Genomic DNA, 20,261 nt, shown 5'->3' on the forward strand with positions numbered 1-20,261 from the left:
AAATTTCTTCCTCCAACTCTCCATTTAATAAGGTTGTCTTTACATTCATATGGTGGATTTTAAGATCATGCACTGCTGCTAGTGCTATTAACATCCTAACTGATGTTATCCTTGTTACTAGAGAGTATGTGTCAAACTGGAGAGTATGTGTCAAAGTAGTTCACACCTTCCTTTTGTCTGTACCCTTTGACTATCAGTCTAGCCTTATATTTCTCAATAGTCCTATCAGGTGTCATTTTCCTTTTAAAGATCCACTTTGATCCTAAAGGTTTATTTCCTGGAGGAAAATCAGTCAATTTCCAAGTGTGATTGCTTAAAATTGATTCGATCTCACTGTTGACTGCTTCTTTCCAATAAGTTGACTCTGACGAAGACATAGCTGTTTTAAATGTTTGAGGCTTATTTTCAAGCAATAGTGCTATAAAATCTGGTCCGAAAGAAGCAGATTTTCGTTGCCGAGTATTACGCCTAGGTTCCTCACTAGTTAGAATATTTTCCATTGATTCTTCTCGTGGTCGTTTAGGTCTTTCACTTGTTGACTCACTTTCAGTTTTATACGGATAAATATTTTCAAAAAATTCTGCATTATTTGATTCAATTATCGTATTAACATGAATCTCAGGATTCTCAAATTTGTGAACCAAAAACCGACAGGCTTTACTGTTCACAGCATACCCAATAAAGACACAATCTACTGTTTTGGGTCTAATTTTAACCCTCTTCGATAAAGGAACCTCTACCTTGGCTAAACACCTCCACACTTCGAAATATTTCAAGTTGGATTTTCTTTCTTTCCACAACTCATATGGAATTGATTGTGTTTTTCGATGGGGTACTCTATTGAGTATTTTATTAGCTGTAAGGATGGCTTCCCCCCAAAGGTTTCGCGGTGAACCAGAATTGATCCTTAAGACATTCATCATTTCCTTTAATGTTTTGTTCTTCCGTTCTGCCAAACCATTTGACTGTGGTGTATGAGGTGCAGTAGTTTGATGAATAATACCATATTCCAAACATATCTCTGCAAAAGGAGATTCATATTCTCCACCCATATCACTCCGAATCATTTTTATCTTTAGATTCAATTGGTTCTCCACTTCATTTTTGTATTGCTTAAATGCATCAATTACTTCATCCTTACTATTAAGCAAATATACATAACAAAATCGAGTGTAGTCATCAATAAAAGTTATAAAATACTTTTTTTCACCACGAAATGGTGTTGACTTCATATCGCATATATCTGTGTGAATTAAGTCTAAAGTTTTAGAATTTCTTTCAACAGACTTGTAAGGATGTTTAACAAACTTACTTTCCACACAAATTTCACATTTCGATTTATCGCATTTAAAATCAGGCGTAATTTACATGTCCTAAACGGGCATACCATAAATCATTTAATTCCAATAAGTAAACAGAAGCAAAATTTTTATTAATACTGTCAACAACCATTACATTCAGTTTGAAAAGACCCTCATTGAGGTAGCCCTTTCCTATGAACATTTCATTCTTACTTATTACAAATTTATCACTAACTAGGACACACTTAAACCCGTTTTTAACGAGTAGTGCAGCAGAAACTAAATTCTTCCTAATAGTAGGGACATGCAGAACATTGTTCAAAGTCAACACCTTGCCGGATGTCATTTTCAACACTACTTTCACAGTTCCTGCAATCCTTGTTGTTGCTGTGTTTCCCATGAATAAATCTTCATTATACTTAGCAGGAGTGTATGTTACAAAGACTTCTTTCGCAGAGCAAATATATCTAGTGGCACCTGAGTCGAGAAATCACTCCTTGGAATTTCCAACTAAGTTACACTCCGAGATCATTGCACACAAGTCATCTGCATCTTCCATCTTCTCCACGATGCTTGCTTGACTTTTGCCTTTGCATTTGTTTTTGTCCTTTCTTGGAGCCCGACAATCAGAAGACCTATGACCAGTCTTGCCACAATTGTAACAGTTGCCCTTGAATTTCTTCTTGGCCTATTTTGACTTCTGCTCGTTGGACTTCTTTCTCTTTTTGTCTTTGGTAGGAGTTTCTTTAACAATATTAACTCCAATGATTGTTGAACTCTTACACGACTTCTTTTCGGCATTTTTGTTATCTTCCTCAATCTTGAGTCAAATCACAAGATCTTCAAGCTTCATTTCTTTATGCTTGTGCTTTAGATAATTCTTGAAATCGTTTCACGAAGGAGGCAACTTCTCGATCATTGCAGCCACTTGAAAAGCTTCATTTACTACCATATCTTCAGCAATTAGATCATGGAGAATAAGTTGAAGTTCCTGCACTTGTGATCCAACAGTTTTACTATCTACCATTTTATAGTCTAAAAACTCTGCGATCACAAATTTTTTCAAGCATGCATCTTCTGTCTTATATTTCTTCTCAAGTGCATGCCACAACTCTTTTGAAGTTGTTATTGCACTATAGACATTATATAAGTCATCCTCTAAAGCACTCAAAATGTAGCCTTTACATAGGAAGTCTGCCTGTTTCCATGCTTCAATAATCATGAATTTTTCTCTGTCTGGCATATCATCAGCAGGATTTGGAGTATCTTCACTTGTAAATTTCTACAGACCAAGAGCGGTAAGTCAGAAAAATACTCGTTGCTGCCATCCTTTGAAATTCACACCTGTGAATTTACCCAGTTTCTCTGCTTGTGGTACAACAGTTCGGGTTGGTGCAGCAACAACCACTGTAACACCATTGTTTGCCATTTCTGATAAATAAAATTTGATACAATCTTAGTAAGCAATAAATTATAATTGCAGACTTAAAGGAGTATAAAATCAAGAAGATTTTTATCTCCACCAGAAATACATATTTTTAAAAAAATAATAATTTCCTTAAGATTGTTTCCAATCTGTGTTATCAAAACCATAAATTACTGATTCTAATAAATTGTTCAGAAACATGAAGTGACTGAAATTTATAGAACCAGTAAGCGAGATGAACAAAAATTTAATTCATAAAAAACTTAAATGTGTAAAAATGTACCAGAATCTGAAATAACCTTTTAAATCGGAAAAAGATTAAGTTCACTGAACTCATAGTGTCCCCTTAAGGAAATTATTCCTCTCTAGTATCCGAGGTTTGATTTGGAATATAACTATCCAGGGTAAAATGATCTTAATCAGCAGAGTGTAGATACCAAAAATTCTGCTGTCAGCGAATCAATCCACAACAGGAAAGTACATGAAGAAAAATGTGTGCAGAAGAAGAAGAAGAAGATTAGAAAATTTGTTCTGAAAGGTTGCAACCCTTTCAGTTGATGAAAGTTTGCGTTTCAACAACCTATTTAAAAGATAAGCTCATTTAAAAGGTGTATTAATTTGAGATGCTTAGGCCAACATCTTGTCAACTTTGCATATGGCCCAAAAGAAGATATGAGTCTATAGCCCAAGCAAAACTGGACACCTAAATGTGACAAATGGGAAAAAGCTAAAGGGTAATATTGGAAAAAAAAGAAGCTTTACTGGTAGCCCTTCCCTGAAAGAGGTAGCTTATTTCCTCCTCCTCGCCTTATCTATTGTTTCTCTATTTCTCTCTCTCTCTGTTTTCTGTGTGTTGCAGTATCCCAAAATCTAACCCTAACTGTCCAGATCTAGAACGCTGTTTCAGGTTTATCCTCGCTCTTGCTCTCTTTCTATCTGTATCATTGCTTTTTTAATGTATTTTCTGTGTTAGAGCATTTTGTATTTATATGTCACGAAATTTGAAATGAAATGCTCAAAAGAGTTGAATTGATATGAGGATTCAGATAGCGGAAGATTAACTAGTTTGGGACTTAAGATTAGTTGATTGATTGGTTTAGGTTTCATTAGTTTGGTGGTTCTTAGCTCGGATTTGTTTGGTTATATTGGAAAGAGATCTGGATTGGAGTATCTTTATACATAATTATTTTTCATATTTCTTCTGATATTTCTTTTGGTGTAGTTTTCTGTGTTTGTGGGATTTTAGTGATTGGTCCTGCTTGGTGTTACTGTTGTTATAAATTGGGGAGGGAGCTGAATGGTGTGTAGAAAGTGCTTTCTGTTTTGCTTTTGAATAGGTAGAAAGTAGTAAAGGTTAATGAGAATGCTAGGAGCTGAGAGAATTTTGTGTTCTAATGTGTGGATCATTGCTCCCTGTATACTGAGGGTTGGTGGGTGGTGATGAGCTGTTTTACGATTATGTTTATGGATTCTAAATGTAGATATCTGAACATTTTTCAGCTCTTTATACATCCCTCCCGACCCCCCCAAAAGAGAACTTTTGCAGCTAAAGGTGGTTGAATTCTGAAATAGAATCTAAATCCCCATTTTAAGTTTTCTGGCCTGGCATACTGGGAAGGCAAAAACGTTGTTTTTCTCTGTTCTTCATTTTTTTGGGAAGGGGTTGGGAATGAAATTGCAGAGTATATCTTTTGGTCAGTGGGTTATGGTGATCTTACACCTTGTCGGTCATTGGGTGCAATTAGTGTGAATATTCTGATACATTATACTAAGGAGGAATGGTGATACGAGGATTGAAGATGATAATTAGAAACAATTAAATCTTTAAAATTTCCCTTTTACCCTTAATGAAATGATTTACAACCACAGAGGATTGTTTTAAACCTCAAGTTTCAAAAGTTATTTTTTTTTCTCCTTAAACACCGTGTCAAGTTAGACAGTGCCACATAAAATGGAATGGAGGGACTATGTATTTACTCTGTAATACGTTGGATGTCTCCTGCCATCCAACAAATTCATTTTTAACTTAAAAGTTTTTAAATACATATATTTTTTTTAAAATACGACTAATTCTACGGGATACCTCCCACCTCCCACCAGCAACTGGTACCAGGTAACTTTGTCCACCAAGGCTAGGACAAATGGGAAGAATCACCTAGTTTTTTTTTTGTCTCCATTGTGTTTTGAACCTGAGACCTCACGGTTTTCAACCACTTCATTGACCACTAAGCCACACCTTTTGGTGCAAAATACATATTATTACTAGTTCAATAAATTTGAAATGCAAAACTTTGTAGTTTGTATGGTATTTTTTTGTGCATGTCTTCTATTTTTTGGAGGTGAATTATTTGCTGTCAATCACACCATTGAAAATTGACCATTGTAAAGTGAGTGGGGCTCTGAATGAGATAGAGTAACCTTTTTCTTTGTAAACAAAATGTAAAAGTAGTGTGAAATAAATAATTTGCTACTTACCAGAAACAGAAAGGGAACTCTTCAAATGGGTATAAGATAGATGTAATGGATCCATTCTGTATCTCATTTAAAAAAAAAGAAAAATGAAGAACAATGGGCCCATTCAGATAGCCTTTCTAGTGAAGAGATGATAGAGTTGTGAAGAGCTTTTGTATTGAAGAGTGTACACCGATAGTAGCAGAAGAGCTTTGGTGCCGTGTACTTCCATCAACCATTACACCTTATGCACTTATATTGGCTAAGTCAAGGTGTCGTCTGACGTCTCTTTGAAGTCAGATGGGGTAGGGTATATGGAAGATTTATAAGACTATGGTCACCTTTGTTTATCACCAACAGAAGAAAATTATTAGGGTGGAATGGTGTTGTTGTTCATTTATAAGCTTTTATATTGTTAAGATGTAGATCTGTATACTTCTGTGAGGCCTCTATGGTGAAGTGCGAGGAGTGTCTTGATGCCTGCTTTTACAGGTGGTTTCATTTCCTTCCTATCACTAGCTCTTCGTGATTGATATAAGCTTAACTTGGGCTGATAGTTTTAAAATTTACTACTTGGTGAGAAAGGCTAACACCAGCAGATCTTTTATCTGAAAAAAGCAAAACCTAGTAGATTAAACCAATATCCTCTTGTTTCAATTTTAATATCCTCTTGTTTCAATTTTTGCGCCTTACTTTTTTTTTTAGTTCGTATAAAAAAGATGGCTTCCTTTCTATATTTTGTAACTTTTTAATTTCAACATTCCCATTGTACCCTTAATACCTAATAGGAATGGCATGACAAGTTAATACCATAAGATTCAAAAGATATCTTTTGTATGTCATACACACGTTTTGTTTAAGCACTAGATTCAAAAGTCTTCTTTACATTTTAAAACCTTTTACTTCATGCCCAGTCAAACTAAGACACATTTTTTTATGAAGTAAAAGATTTCAATGATAATAACAAGGCCATCTTGGCAATATACAAGAGAAACACTGAAAAAAGGAGAAACCTACAAAATATGGTTCTATCCGAAGGCCACCCAATCCTCTATACAAATAGGAAGTACATGGTTACTATTCCAAAAGAATGAAGGATTGAAGGGCTATATATAGAAAATAAAGGAAAGATATTTATTTGGGACTGGGTTTTGGCTCAACACCAAATCTCTTGATATTATCACCAATATATGAAAAAATGTGCTTCTGTTTTAATTTTGCAAGACATGTTGTCACTTATCTTAATTGCAGCTGGAACAGAGGGAAGATGACATTGATTTATTAAAGAGAAGGAAAATGACATTTGATTCAGACAATGACAATCTGGTTTCATAACTCTGATTTCCACAATATATTATTGAATTTAATTTGCATATACTTCAAAATTATTTGCTATTTCTGGTAAAAGATTTTGCTTCTATCCAACAGTTATTTGAGCTTTCTGTCAGCTAGGGAAACCATCTCCATATGTCTTTGAAGTTGGGACTCAATTGTCAGCTGTTGTAGATAACTAGTGGTTAATGATTATGTGCTGGTGCTGGCATGTGTTTGTCACAGTAGATATACATATACTTAGGAGGATGTAACTGGAGACGATGTTTCCTGAATAAACAAGCTTTTGGTGCTTGTGTATTGAATAATATCTCTGTAGTGGTGTTTGGATTTGGTATTTAAAATCAAAGGAGTACAGTAAAAAGGTTTATTTGGACTGATGTGGTCTTGGATGTGTGGTTGTGGTGGACAGGGAGGAGGCAGCAGCTGGGTTGTGGTGTGGTGATATTTTAGCTGGTCGTTGTTGGTGGTTTATTTGTGGTTGTTTGAATATGAAATCTGGCAGCAGAAGCCGAAGCAGGAGCAGAAGCAGAAGCAGGAGTCCAATGGATCGCAAAATCCGCACACAGCGGTTCTCCTACCGTGATGCACCATATAGACGGGAGCCACGTCGGGGTTTCAGGTTCTCTGGTTTTAGTCATTTGTATGTTTAGCTATTCTCATTCTAGCACCTGTTGGCTGGAAGCTAAGAGATATGGATCTGTTTGACTTGGAATGGAGGCTAATTACTATATTACATGGATGGGTGTTTCGATATGCATGTTTGGAGTGTTGAACTGAATTTACACCTCTGTTCAAAGATATTTCTCAGTGATTGCACTGCTACCTTCTCCAAAAAAAGGGAAGAGGGTAATGGTGTTCCGGTATTGTTAGACTAATAAATAGTCTGCACTTGGCGTGGCTGTTTGGAAGTTGATTTGGCAGTCCAATTTAGACTTCTGCAAGACCCAAATGTTCTAGTGTGAAGTTGGGACAATCAGTATCCCTAGACTGATTAGTGCTTTTTTGTTATTATACCCTGACTGATTGTGCTCAATTTTTACCTTGTTTATATTTTTTGATCAGCTAAAGTTGATTTGTTCAATAATGGGGTTTCTCATTTTAAAAGTTGACTACAAAAGTATGTCCTTTTTTGTAGTACAACTTTTACTTGTTTTACTAGTGAAGTTAGGGTCTTATGTAGCAAGAGTCTTAACCAAATGAGCCTTCTGACCTCATATCTCAAGTTCCATTTGTGCTCCTCCCATGAGCTCGAAAGAAACATGGAAACAAAATATATTATAATAAGTCGGTTTCTTGGAGTGTACTATTTTACCTGCTCTTTGACTCTCTAACATCTGGATTATACAATTTTTGGCTCTTTGGTGGACATATTTCTTTTTCTCATGGTTTCTACATTTCTTTTTTATTTTTTTAGCAGTCAGAGTCAGAGCAGTCTCTGCAAGAACTGCAAACGGCCTGGCCATTTTGCTCGGGAATGCCCTAATGTTGCCATATGTCACAATTGTGGTCTCCCAGGGTAAGTATTGGATTATTCTGTGTTAATTAACTACTTGTTACCCTGATGTTACCTTCATTAAAAAAATAAAGCTACTTGTTACCCTGGAAAGCTTAAGAATTAGTATTGCATTTACTTAATGTACTCTGGAGAAATCATTGTCCAACAGATTAAATTGAACCATAGAGGCTGCTACTGATGATGTTATATTGCCTTTCTGTATTGCTTGCTCATCATCCCATTTGTTTGCATCACTTTCTGCCAGTATACAGCTGTTGAATGTTGACATCTGATACTGGTAAGTGTGGTAACTAAGGGGCAAGATATACCCTGATATCCTTTAAGGGGGCAGCACACTGTCTAGTCTTAGATTATAGGTAACCAAGGGGGGAAGATATCCTAAAATTGAAGTTGAAAACTTGAGACATTCACATCATAAGGAAGCAACATGTAGAAATGAGATAATACTATGTACTCCCTCCATTCCATAATAACTTAACCTTTGAGGTGTTTCACACCCTTCAAGAAAAGTAGGTTAGGACATAAATTGAACATAATTTTCCATTTTTACCCTATTAATTATTGTAAAAAATAAGTAAACATTAATTATAATAACTAATCCCAATACTAACTAAAAGGGTAAAATTGGAAGAATATTTTTAAAATAGAAAAAAACTTAAGTTAATTTGAAAAATGGAAAAGGGCTCGAAGCTTAAGTTATTATGGAATGGAGTAGTAACTTGTAGTACTTAGCTTTTAAAATACCCAAACAATATCAAATTAACAAGTATTTAACTTTTAAGAACTGCCAGTACATACTAGTTGCTTAGCACTAATATAACATGAAACACCAAGCAAACACAAGATTGTTTACATCAGTGTTATCAAAGGCGCTCTTTAAATGCGCTTAAACCTTGAAGCGAGGCTCAAAGCTTGTTGAGCGCTTCGCCTCGCTTTATATGCGCTTCACTGTCGTCATCAAGGTTCTAAGGCAAGTTTTTCCTTGCCAATGAACCTTTTATGAAGAAGTGAAACTAAATAATTGATATTTCACTTAACCATAAAATTTTTTCAATTTCTTTGGTCATATATTTGTCATTCTTTCATGTTTATAATTATATAGTCTCTCTCTCTCTCTCTCTCTCTATATATATATATATATATATTTGTATTCTTTTCTCCCTTTGTGCCTTTTTCCATTATAGCCCACGCTTTATTTGCGCTATGAGCTTAAAGTCCCCATGGACCTTAGAGTTTTTTTGTGCTTTTCGCCTTTGATAACACTGGTTTACATAATAACCAACAATATCCAGACTTGAGCTCGAGTGTTGGTCATAAAGGGAATGGGCACACATACTGCTGATATTTACAAGTTGCTTGATAAAATGAAAGGGAATGGGACATATACTGCTGATATTTACGAGTTGCTTGATAAAATGACTTCTTTCTTTGGCTTTCCTAAACATGTATTGCTTATTCATTCATTCATCTTTGTTTTTTTGAGGTGTAGTTATTTATTTTATCAGCGATGCTTGTTACTGAGAATGGGGTCAGTAAGGTTGTTAAAACAAGCGATATTTGTTACTCCTTTAATTTTGATTTTGCCTCCAATATTTGAACAGGCATATTGCCTCGGAGTGTACCACAAAATCTCTTTGTTGGAATTGCCGAGAACCAGGCCATATGGCTGGCAACTGTCCAAATGAAGGAATTTGCCACACCTGTGGTAAGGCAGGACATCGTGCTAGAGACTGCACGGCTCCTCCACTCCCTCCTGGTGACCTGAAGCTGTGCAATAACTGCTTCAAGCAAGGCCACATTGCAGTTGACTGCACCAATGACAAGGCGTGCAAAAATTGTAGGAAGACTGGTCACCTGGCACGTGATTGTCAAAATGATCCTGTGTGCAATTTATGTAATATATCCGGTCATCTGGCTAGAGATTGCCCCAAGTCTGGTGCTCTTGAAGAGAGGGGTGGTGGATTCCGTCCTATGGGTGGAGGTGGAGGTGGAGGATATCGGGACATTGTATGCCGAACCTGCCAGCAAGTAGGCCATATGAGTCGAGATTGCATGGCACTGATGATCTGTCACAACTGCGGGGGAAGAGGACACCAAGCATATGAGTGTCCCTCTGGAAGGTTTATGGACCGTTTTCCGAGAAGGTACTGACGGATGAAAGCCATGCCATATTAATAGGGTGACTACTGATGACATGTGCCCCTTTTCTCTTTGAATTGAGATTGACATTTGTTTTTTTTTTTCTTTTAGAAACTATCAGATTTCGGAACTAGTTGCTTTAGTGTGCGTCTTTACATCTTTTGAATGGATGTGATGAGACTGTTATTTAAGAACATGGATTAATATGACTATTGTGAGGTATTTGCATTTTATTTGGTGATTCAGCTAGCTGATGGCAAGCATGACAGCATCTATATAATGGTTTGTATTGGAGTTTGAGCTGTTGCTTTTTTACGTATGACAGCCTTGGATTTAGGCTCTTGCTGGTTAAGTATATGGTGATTACCGTTGTTTTTTCTTAATTAAAAATTATAAACATCCTCGTTCTTTCATGCAAAATTTTTAATTTTTATAACTTACTTAAAAAAAAAAAAACTGGCACATTATTAATTATTTCCTAAACAAACCAGGCTGACTAGGGTTTTTGAAGTGGTCAAAACGATGACGAAAATATTTCATTAAAGAGCAATGAGATGTCTTTAATTTGACAAAGCTAGAGAAATAATTTGCTTGTGGCTAGTAATAGACTTGTGGAGAACAGTACTGAGATAATTAAGGTACTTGTAGTAAGTGTACTCTTTCTTTGAAGAGAAAATAACAAAAAAGACCAAAAAATGGCCTCAGCATCTCTGTTAAAGTCATCTGTAGTTGTTGACAAGTCTGAATTCGTCAAGGGGCAATGTTTCAACTTTTTCTATGTGATGAGCTCGTTAAAACCGCTGTAAGTTTCATTGCGCTATTAATAATGAGTTTAACTTTTATACATTGACATGACAATGTTTCCATGTTAATGTGCCTCACCACATAATATGTAATCGTCAATAGTAGTTCTAATTTGGTTATCTAAAGATGTTTATAAGTTGCTAACAAGACCTACAAAACATTGATGATTTAGTAGTTTCTACATTGTCCGTGAATACTCCCTCAGTCTCAAATGAACTATTGTGATTCTCTTTTACACGTCCCTTAAAGAAATATTACTATCAGGGAGTTTCTTTTTTGTTAACTAGTTTACCCTTCATTGGTATTTGGACAATCACAACATCACACCATTATTTAGGTATATGTAGTCATCAAGAACAATTAAGTCAAGCAAGAGATGAAACGTGTCAAAGTTAATTAACTGAAGGACTAATGTAATATTGATAATTAGCACCTGAGTGTGGTAATGTGCAGAAAACGATTGCACCACCAGGGCGTGGAATAGTGGCTATGGACGAGTCGAATGCTACCCTTGTGGAAAGACTCTGGCATCCATTGGGCTAGAGAATACTGAGGCTAATCGCCAAGCTTACAGAATATTGCTTGTGGCAGCTCCAGGTCTAGGATAGAAAATGGTTGATGTCCTTGTTGAACAAAGCATTATTCCTGGTATCAAAGTTGACAAGGTAAATTTGTCTAATTTAACCAAGTAAGCTTATACGACACTAGTTTGGCTTGAAACTCCGTTTTCAAATAAAAAAGGAAGGTTGTAGGTTGATAGCTAGCATTAATTTTTTAATTGTAATAAATTCTCTTCATAACCAATCTAACTAGCTAGTTCGTAGTAAATTGATTGGTACCAGGCTATCGGGCACCAGCTGAGCTTGAGTACGAGTTATGTCCCACATCGGTACTACTATGTGCTGAGGTGGGGCTTATATCGCCTTGGGATCTCCCACCTTAATAGCTAGCTTTTGGAGTGTGGTTCTTCCTGGATTATAACAAAGGTATATGGAGATGGGACTACACATTTCAAGCTAGGGCGGAGCCAGCCTTCTGTTAGGGGTTCATTCGAATCCCTTCTTCAATAGTCTGTACAGTGAAAGCTCAAGGAATGTAAATGGAGTCTGAGATTTACTGCATTGAATCAGAAAACTAAAATGGTATCAGAGCGGCGATCTGATGACCTTCACATAGAGTAAAATTGTAGGCCATTGAAGCAGAGTTACAACTTGAATCAGAGAAATCATGACAGAGAATGAGGTAACAACTCTTGATCATAATCATCCACTTTATCTTCAACCATCAGATGTCCTGGGTCAGTTATAGTTCTGATCAAAGCTTAAAGGGCTTGAGAACTATGCATTATGGATTAGATCGATTAAACTAGCCTTAAGGGGAAAAGGTAAGTCGGTTTTGTTGAAGGAACTTGTGTTAAAAGCAGTTACAAATGAGATTTAGCAAAACAATAAGTTGCTAATAAGATAAAAAAACATTGATGATATAGTAGTTTTCACATTGTTAATGAATACTCCCTCTGTCTCAATTGAACCATCTTGATTCTCTTTTACACGTCCTTAAGAAATATTAATTAAGAGTTTTTTTGTTAACTAGTTTACCCTTCATTGATATTTGGACAATCATAACATTTGTACCATAATTTAGGTATTTGTAGTCATCGAAGAACAATTAAGTCGAGCAAGACATGGACTAATGTAATATATATTCCTAATTATCACCAGGGCGTGGAATATTGGCTATGGATGAGTGACAGCTCCAGGTCTTAGGACATACATCTCTGGTGCCATTCTCTTCAAAGAGATCCAATCTACCAATGATGGCCACAAAATGGTTGATGGAACAAAACATTGTTCCTGGTATCAAAGTTGACAAGGTATATTTGTTTATTTTAATCCAGTAAGCTCGTACGATACTAGTTTGGCTTGAAACTCCGTTTTCAAATAAAAGATGAAGGTTGTAGGTTGATAGGTAGCATCAATTTTTTAAATGCAATAATTCTTTTTTAGTAGTACTTCTTTATTGATAGATAAACAATTGGGTATATTAATTGATCCTTCCATTTATTTCAAGTGCTTTGAATTATTAGACAAAGTATGCAAGAAGATGTACAATCTCTCTCTTCTTTATGTGGTATTTTTATACTATTAGATGAAGGGTACATGTTCAACGTGCGGGGCGAGAGACTAGTAAAAGAAAAAATGACTTGGGAGATCCTTATATTTATTTTGATTTGTCCTACTCAGGATACAACTGTAAATATGCTGACTCCAGATCAGTTTCTGTTGCTTCGGATACAAATGAGAGTAGAGGAAATGGAGGAAGAAGAAAGTTGGCTTTCTGAGGCATAAAGTAATAGGCTTGCCGGGGAACCTGAACCTGATTTCCCTATGATCACAATGGGCTTCAAAAGTATAGCCTTTATTTCTGTAAAGGAATAAATTTGGTGGTGAGGTTTCCGATTTAATGGGGAAGGTGACCTGAGGTATTACAGCGGGGTACTGGTCTTGAAGGGGAAGAAAATTAAAATGGTGGGGATTTTTTCTTCTTTTCTTCAAAAAAATGTAAAATGATGTGAAAACTTTTTATCTCAATTTACTTTTTTTGATTCGGAACTCTTTGTCGAGCTGATGGTGAGATCGATTTTTTGTTTGAGGTTCAAGAGGAAGGAGAGGAACCACCGTCCAGTGGTGGTTTTACAAAAGTATGGCAGCGTGATTAAGAGACATAATGAATCTAGAGTGGTTTAAAGTAGTGTGTTTGATGTTTGAACCACTGCCTAGGTGATGCATGATAAAGTTAGAGGACTGGGTTCATAAATCAGAATATAGTAAGAGGATCTTTTAGTCATTCTGCTTTTATTGTTTATAAATTATTGTCTTCCTTCTATGGTCCACAAACAACTAGAAAAAGAAGACTTATGCAAAAACATTGAAGACTGGTGCAGAGGAAGAAGATTTTGTGAAGGAGCAAACATAACAATCTGTAATTGGTGCTACAATTCAAGTTTTGCTCGAAAAGTTGCTTTCTCTCACTATTGACGAACTCAATAGCTCAAGGGACTGCCAGAAATATTTGGAAATCTTTAAACAAAATGTATCCTTGATCCAAGCTTTCATCCATGATGCTGAAAGACGACAAGTTGACGATCAGGCTGTGAAACTATGACTCAAGATGCTTGAGAGAGCTGCTGAAAATGCTGAAAATGTGTTTGACGAATTCAGGTATGAATCTATCAAAAGACAAGTGAAGATCAGAAACAAACCAATTGAAAAGGTCAGTGATTTCATTTCTCATACAACTTTTAAGAGCAAAATGTCTCGAAAAATAAACAACATCAATGAAAAGTTGAGGGCTATCAATAAGTTAGCCAAAGACTTCGGTCTCCAATCACTCATGGTTCCTCCTCGGCAAATACTACCAATTCGTGAAACAGATTCCCTAGTAGTTTCTTCGGAGGTTGTTGGTAGAGACATCGATGTTGAAGTGATAAAGAGAAAGATGTTGAACATCAGCGAGGATGTTGTTTTGTGCATCATTCCCATAGTTGGTATGGGGCTTTAGGCAAAACAACAATGGCTAAGAGAATTTTCAGTGATGAACAGATCTAAAAACACTTTGAAAAGAGAGTTTGGTTGTGTCTACCTGAAATGTCAGAAATTAAGAGCTTTCTTGAACTAATCCTTGACAAAGAGGAAAGTTGAGGTCCAAAGCAGAGATATAATAGTCAAGATGCTACAAGATGAATTGGCAGGAAGAAAGTATTTGATTATCCTGGATGATTTGTGGCGTGTTGACTCTACATTATGGGGTGAGTTTGTGGACACCTTGCGAGGAATAAATACATCCCGAGAAAACTTCATTCTTATGACTACTCGTATGGAACGGGTGGCGTCCACAGTAGCTGCAGTAGGTCCTCATAGGTTGGAAAAATTATCAAAAGATCATTGTTGGTCCATTTTTAAACAAAGAGCATTTGTTGATGTGGAAGTTCCAGAGGAAATATAGATCATGGAGTACATGATTGTGGAAATGTGTCAAGCTTTACCATTGGCTGCAAGTGTGTTGGGAGACCTCTTACGCAACAAAGAGAAACATGAATGGCAGACAATTCTTGATGGAAACCCCCTTGTTGCAGGTGAAGATAAGACTGGTCAACGGACCGGAACGAATCGGTACCGAACCGGAACGAGACGCGTTGACCGGTACCGGGATGAATCGGATTGGAATTATCGGGATGAATAATCAGTTTCGTCCCGTTCCACTATATACCGGGATGGAATCGGAACGAACTGGAACGGACCAGAATGGAACGGGACGGGATAAACGGGACGACATTTTTTGATATTACGAAAATATGATTTTTTTCTAAGTTCAAATCAATAGTTTTCAAATTTATACTATAATTTTTTACTTAAGTTTATTTTAAAGATATTTTTTAAATTTTTTTTGTTATTAAGTTTGCAAGAAAAGTCTAATAAAGTTTTCAAAATTTAAATCTTTTGAAGTTTATACTTTATAAGTTATTACTTATTATTCATTAATATTTATTTTATAAGTTATATTTATAACTTGTGTCTTGTAAATTATAAATAATAAAATTTGTAATTTTAAAATTTTTAATTAAAATAAGGATAAAACAATTAAAAAAATTAAAAAATATATCAATTTAATTTATTTAAATTTGTAACAAATTACAATTTCAATTTACAACTATTAGTAGAGTACATAGTTTACGCAGCCACCTTCTAGGAAGGGTTCTGTTTCAACTAAGTCTCGAATGTAATACTAATAGTTGTATAGTCCCGTAAATCCTCTTTCTAACTCAGCTATAGATTGATTGTAATCAACTTCTGGTCTTGGTAAAGCTCGTTGACGATATTGAAGTTCGATATCATCATCACTACCACATCCAATAGCTGAATCTATGAAAAGTTCAAATTGACTATCTAACTTTGGAAGCCCTTGATTTCTACTCTCAACATTTATCCAGTCTCTAAATAACACTGATATCTCCAAGCTGTCTTCTACTAACGCATATCTGTGGTCTCCAATTTGAAATCTTGCCGCGCTGAAAGCTGCCTCCGAAGCTACTGATGATCCTTGAATTGCAAGCATATCCTTCACGATCCTACTAAGTTTTGAAAATTGAGTTCCACGATTCCTCCACCAGTTCAATAGTTGCGGTATACCTTCATCGTTTGTAATATCATCCCAACCCTGTTCAAGATATTTAACAAATTCACATTTATAAGAAGAGTCAAGACCAAGTTTATGTTTCACTCGTCCATGAGCACCTACTTGTTTCATAGACATTTGAGGATTTTCAACATTATCTAAGAAAGAATGTTTATCATACATTTCTTTAGCAAATAATTTTATGCTATTTTGACATGTTACAAAATCAGGTTCTTCTTCAGGTTGAATATCTAAATTCTGATAAATGCATTAAACTAAAGCTTTTGCACTATATTATTTATATTCGGGGTTGAAAAGAATTGCAGTTAAATAAATTTGAGGGATAGGAAAAAAATATTTCTTAAATTTTGTAATCATAACTGCAATAGCAGTGGTAATAAAGTATTTGTTTTATATTCAGAAAAGATAGATGAAATCTCATATATGTGTATTAAAATTTCAGAAATAGTAGGATAATATATTCCAGAAAATTTTTTAGTAGAATCATAAAATGATTTCAAAAATATTCTGAGTTCATTTACTTCATCCCAATCACTATAATTAAGTTTAAATTCAGGATAAGCATTATAATTATTAAATAGCGTAGTAATAGGTTGCCTATATGCATAAGCAACTTCAAGCATATCATAAAAGGAATTCCATCTAGTTTTTACATGCTTCGGAACTTTTCTAAACGAAAGTTTAAATGCATTACAAAGTTTTTTAAATTGATTAATTCTACTACTACTATTCATATGAAAAATGTAAAAACAAGCATTATCAATTTTATCACAACTATACTAACAACCAAATTTAATATATGTGTGGCACATCCAACATGAAAAACATATTTACTAAAAGGACAAAGTCTAGGTATTAGCATATTAATAGCATTTAAATTAGTAGAAACATTATCTAAAGTAATACTAATGACTTTATCACTAAGACCGAAAAAATCTAAAATTTCCAACACAGTAGTAGCAATATAAATTTCGGTTTTTTTCTTTTGAAAAATTTTATAACCAATAATTCTTTTTTGTAAATTCCAATTATATCGATCCAATGCGCAGTAACAATTAATTAATCAAAATCATTAGGACTAAGACCCATATCAGTAGTAATAGCAACTCTACAATCCATTAGTTCAAAATAGGCACGTAAATATAGACGATATTTTTCTTGAAATTCAAAAATATCTCTTTTTACCATGCATCTTGATAAACCTTTATAACTAGGGTTATATGTTTCACGAATATATGCAATAAAACCCAGATGTTCTCCAAAACTAAAAGGTAAATCACAAACAACAACCATTTTTAGTAAAGTTTTCACGATCACGATCCTTGTTATAGGTTCGATGTGTAAGAGGACCACTTGGGTTCGAAGTATTTAATTCACTTTGAACCTATTTGATCCTCTAGCCGATGCTTCAACACTACAATTTTCACCAACTTCAAGAGAAGACATATATGCAAACCACTCTTTACTATGCTTGTTAATCAAATGTTTTTTTAGTCCCCCCTGTTGAACCTTCAGTCCCACCAGATGTATATTTAAAATGTTGTTTACAAATATTACATATACAAAAAGTTTTTTCTTCATTCAAATAACAAAATTTCCACACATGTGATTTTAAAGAACGTTGTACCTTGGTCTTACCTCTAGTTCGAATAATAGGGGAATTAGTAGTTCCAACCGGAGGTGGAGCTTCAGTACCTATACTATTGAGGTCGGGGCTAGTTGGTGTGTCATCTAAATCTACTTCTTCATCTAAATTTAATTGTTCATCCATTTCCACTTCTTCATTTTCTTGATTGATACCATAATGTCTTTCATAGAGTTCATGGGGAATCATAGGAGTATCCGAATTAATATTTATAGGATTGGGACGGGAAAAACTAGTTTCATTCACATGCGTAAATTCATCCATATTAATTCTAACAAGAGGAATTTTAGATTTAGAAGAACTAGCACCTTTATTAGTTTTGTTAACTAAATTTTTTACTGATTCTACTATACCTTTTTTACTTCCACTTTTTTTAGAAGACTCCATGATATAAAATTATAAATTACAAAATACGAAACTTAACAAGAACAATAATATAATAAGAACAACTTACAAGTTACAAATAATAAATACAAAAAATAAATATAAGATTAGAGAGTGAAATGAAGTTACCAAACATTTGTGTAAGAACAAACGATTATTAAATGAAAATTAAAATATTGATGTCGAAACTTGAAATTTGAAGAAGATTTCTCCCCCGAAATACACCAAATGACCAAATTACCAAATGATATTAAAAATTTAGAACTTGAATTGAATATTGAAAATCTGAAATTTTTTAATTTATAATCCGTAATCACTAAAACTTAGAAATATGAATGGAAATATATGTTCTCTCAAACTTATGTATATACTAGTTTCTGAGGACGTGCTTCGCACGTGTGTTTCATGTAAATTTTTATAGATACGTTAGAATGACTAAAATCTCATGGAAATATATATATAATTATAATGAATAATAAAATGTATCGATTACAAAATTCAAAGACTTACGGCAATAAAACATTCATAGAAAACTAAATTAAGAAGTCTAAAAGAGTGAAAAAAAGACAAAAAGAAACAGAATATTTAAGTAAAAATACAATATAGACATTATTCTTATAAGATTAATGTATATGGATGAAAATATAAGTACAAAATTAGTACATAACTCTCTGAGTTTTTATCGACTCATTTCATATCCTATCAAAATTCAAGAGTCTTCATCATCTGTTTTTACTATAGAATAAAAATAATAGCCTAATAATCTTCACAGGGGTTTCATGAGATAAAGAAGTTGAATTTATATAAATAGAATAGAAGGAATATCAAAAGATATCTTAAAGTTTTAGTTTAAATGTTTGGAGGTTATGAATATGAAAAGATGAGAGTTATGAATATTAAGAGTATAAAAGTTAAATAAGTAATTAGAAAATAATAATAAATAAATGAAGAATATGAAAAAAAAATTAAAGTTAGCAAACCATGTAAAAAGAACAACTAAAGTTCTTATTATGTAATTAAGCATTAATGAATTAAATTTGTGAAGCTAGAGTCATTCTTTAATAATAATCAAGAGGACATTATCAATGTGCGTCTCCATTTTGTAGATTTGCACCCTTTAAATTATTAAATTTCGTTATTTATCATAAAGGATAATACTTTATCCATATCAATTATATTATTCATGAGAGGAGTTAAGGAAAAAGTTATAAGAAGAGGGAAAGAAAAGAAATTTAGGTAAAGATTTTTTTTAAAAAAATTATAACTATTATATACATATAGATTATAGATGATAAATATTAATAAATTAGATATTTAATTAGGAATTAATCTTAGGAAGTCTAAAAGTCATTAACATTTAATTAAATTTATACAATCAAATATTTAAATATTTTATAATAATTTAATTTGTAGAAAGGGTAAAACCGTAATTCAACTTTCAACTTTTTTGTTCATGCTTTTAGTAATATATGATATATTTACTTTTTCTTACACAAATTATCAAAGGAGTATTTTCTTTATTTAAAGATAAAAATATTTAATTAATTATATTAGATGAGTTTTAATTAAATATTTTATAGCCTTTTCAATTTGTGTAGGGGTAAAATAGTAATTCAACTTTTCACTTTGGAGCTTCCCACTTATAATAATATATGATATATAGTTTTTAGAAATCAATTCTGATTTATAAAGCAAAAAAAGTAGCTGTTTTAATTTTTCTATTTTAAAACAACCGTTGGGGAAAGGGAAGGGGAAATGGGAATTGCCGAATGGGGGGTTGGAAAGGGGGGCTGCAGCTTTATCAAAAGCTACAGGGCAGGGGCAGGTGGTCAGGGCTCAGGGCAGCTTTTAATAAAGCTGCCGCCTGCCAAGTGTCAGGGAAGGGGAGGGTCTGGTGGGTAATTAATTTTAATATATAGAAATTATATAAAATATAATTTATATAAAATATAAAATATAAAATATAATTTATATAAAATATAAAAAATAAATTATATAAAATATAAAAAATTAATATATATTAAGTAAAACGGACCGGAACCGGGATGAATCGGTACCGGTACA

At 34.0% G+C, this 20,261-nt stretch overlaps 2 protein-coding genes across 5 annotated transcripts; both read left to right on the top strand.

The window, feature by feature from the left end:
• Positions 1 to 3,432: 3,432 nt before the first annotated feature.
• LOC107002472 (zinc finger protein GIS2) lies at positions 3,433 to 10,468 on the top strand. 4 transcript variants are annotated; one of them, XM_027912371.1, is made up of 4 exons: positions 3,433 to 3,511; positions 6,923 to 7,132; positions 7,931 to 8,029; positions 9,631 to 10,468. In XM_027912371.1, exons 2-4 carry the CDS (start codon positions 7,002 to 7,004, stop codon positions 10,178 to 10,180), a joined length of 780 nt encoding a protein of 259 aa, XP_027768172.1. In that variant the 5' UTR covers positions 3,433 to 3,511; positions 6,923 to 7,001; the 3' UTR covers positions 10,181 to 10,468. The 4 variants fall into 4 exon arrangements, with proteins under 4 accessions (XP_027768172.1, XP_027768171.1, XP_015055995.1 ...); XM_027912370.1 differs by having other exon boundaries at positions 3,438 to 3,511; positions 7,928 to 8,029; XM_015200509.2 differs by having other exon boundaries at positions 3,497 to 3,634; positions 7,928 to 8,029.
• Positions 10,469 to 14,143: 3,675 nt separating this feature from the next.
• LOC114074287 lies at positions 14,144 to 14,533 on the top strand. The gene has a single exon (XM_027912144.1). It carries the CDS (start codon positions 14,144 to 14,146, stop codon positions 14,531 to 14,533), a length of 390 nt encoding a protein of 129 aa, XP_027767945.1.
• The last annotated feature ends 5,728 nt before the right edge of the window (positions 14,534 to 20,261 follow it).

This window comes from Solanum pennellii, chromosome 10, assembly GCF_001406875.1.
Source record: "Solanum pennellii chromosome 10, SPENNV200".
NCBI lineage: Eukaryota > Viridiplantae > Streptophyta > Magnoliopsida > Solanales > Solanaceae > Solanum > Solanum pennellii.

Coding starts and splice junctions, on each gene's coding strand:
- LOC107002472 (XM_027912370.1), top strand. CDS start 7,002: ATGAAATCTGGCAGCAGAAGCCGAAGCAGGAGCAGAAGCAGAAGCAGG. Junction 7,133..7,927: donor GAGCCACGTCGGGGTTTCAG/GTTCTCTGGTTT, acceptor TTATTTTTTTAG/CAGTCAGAGTCAGAGCAGTC. Junction 8,030..9,630: donor CACAATTGTGGTCTCCCAGG/GTAAGTATTGGA, acceptor ATATTTGAACAG/GCATATTGCCTCGGAGTGTA.
- LOC114074287 (XM_027912144.1), top strand. CDS start 14,144: ATGCTTGAGAGAGCTGCTGAAAATGCTGAAAATGTGTTTGACGAATTC.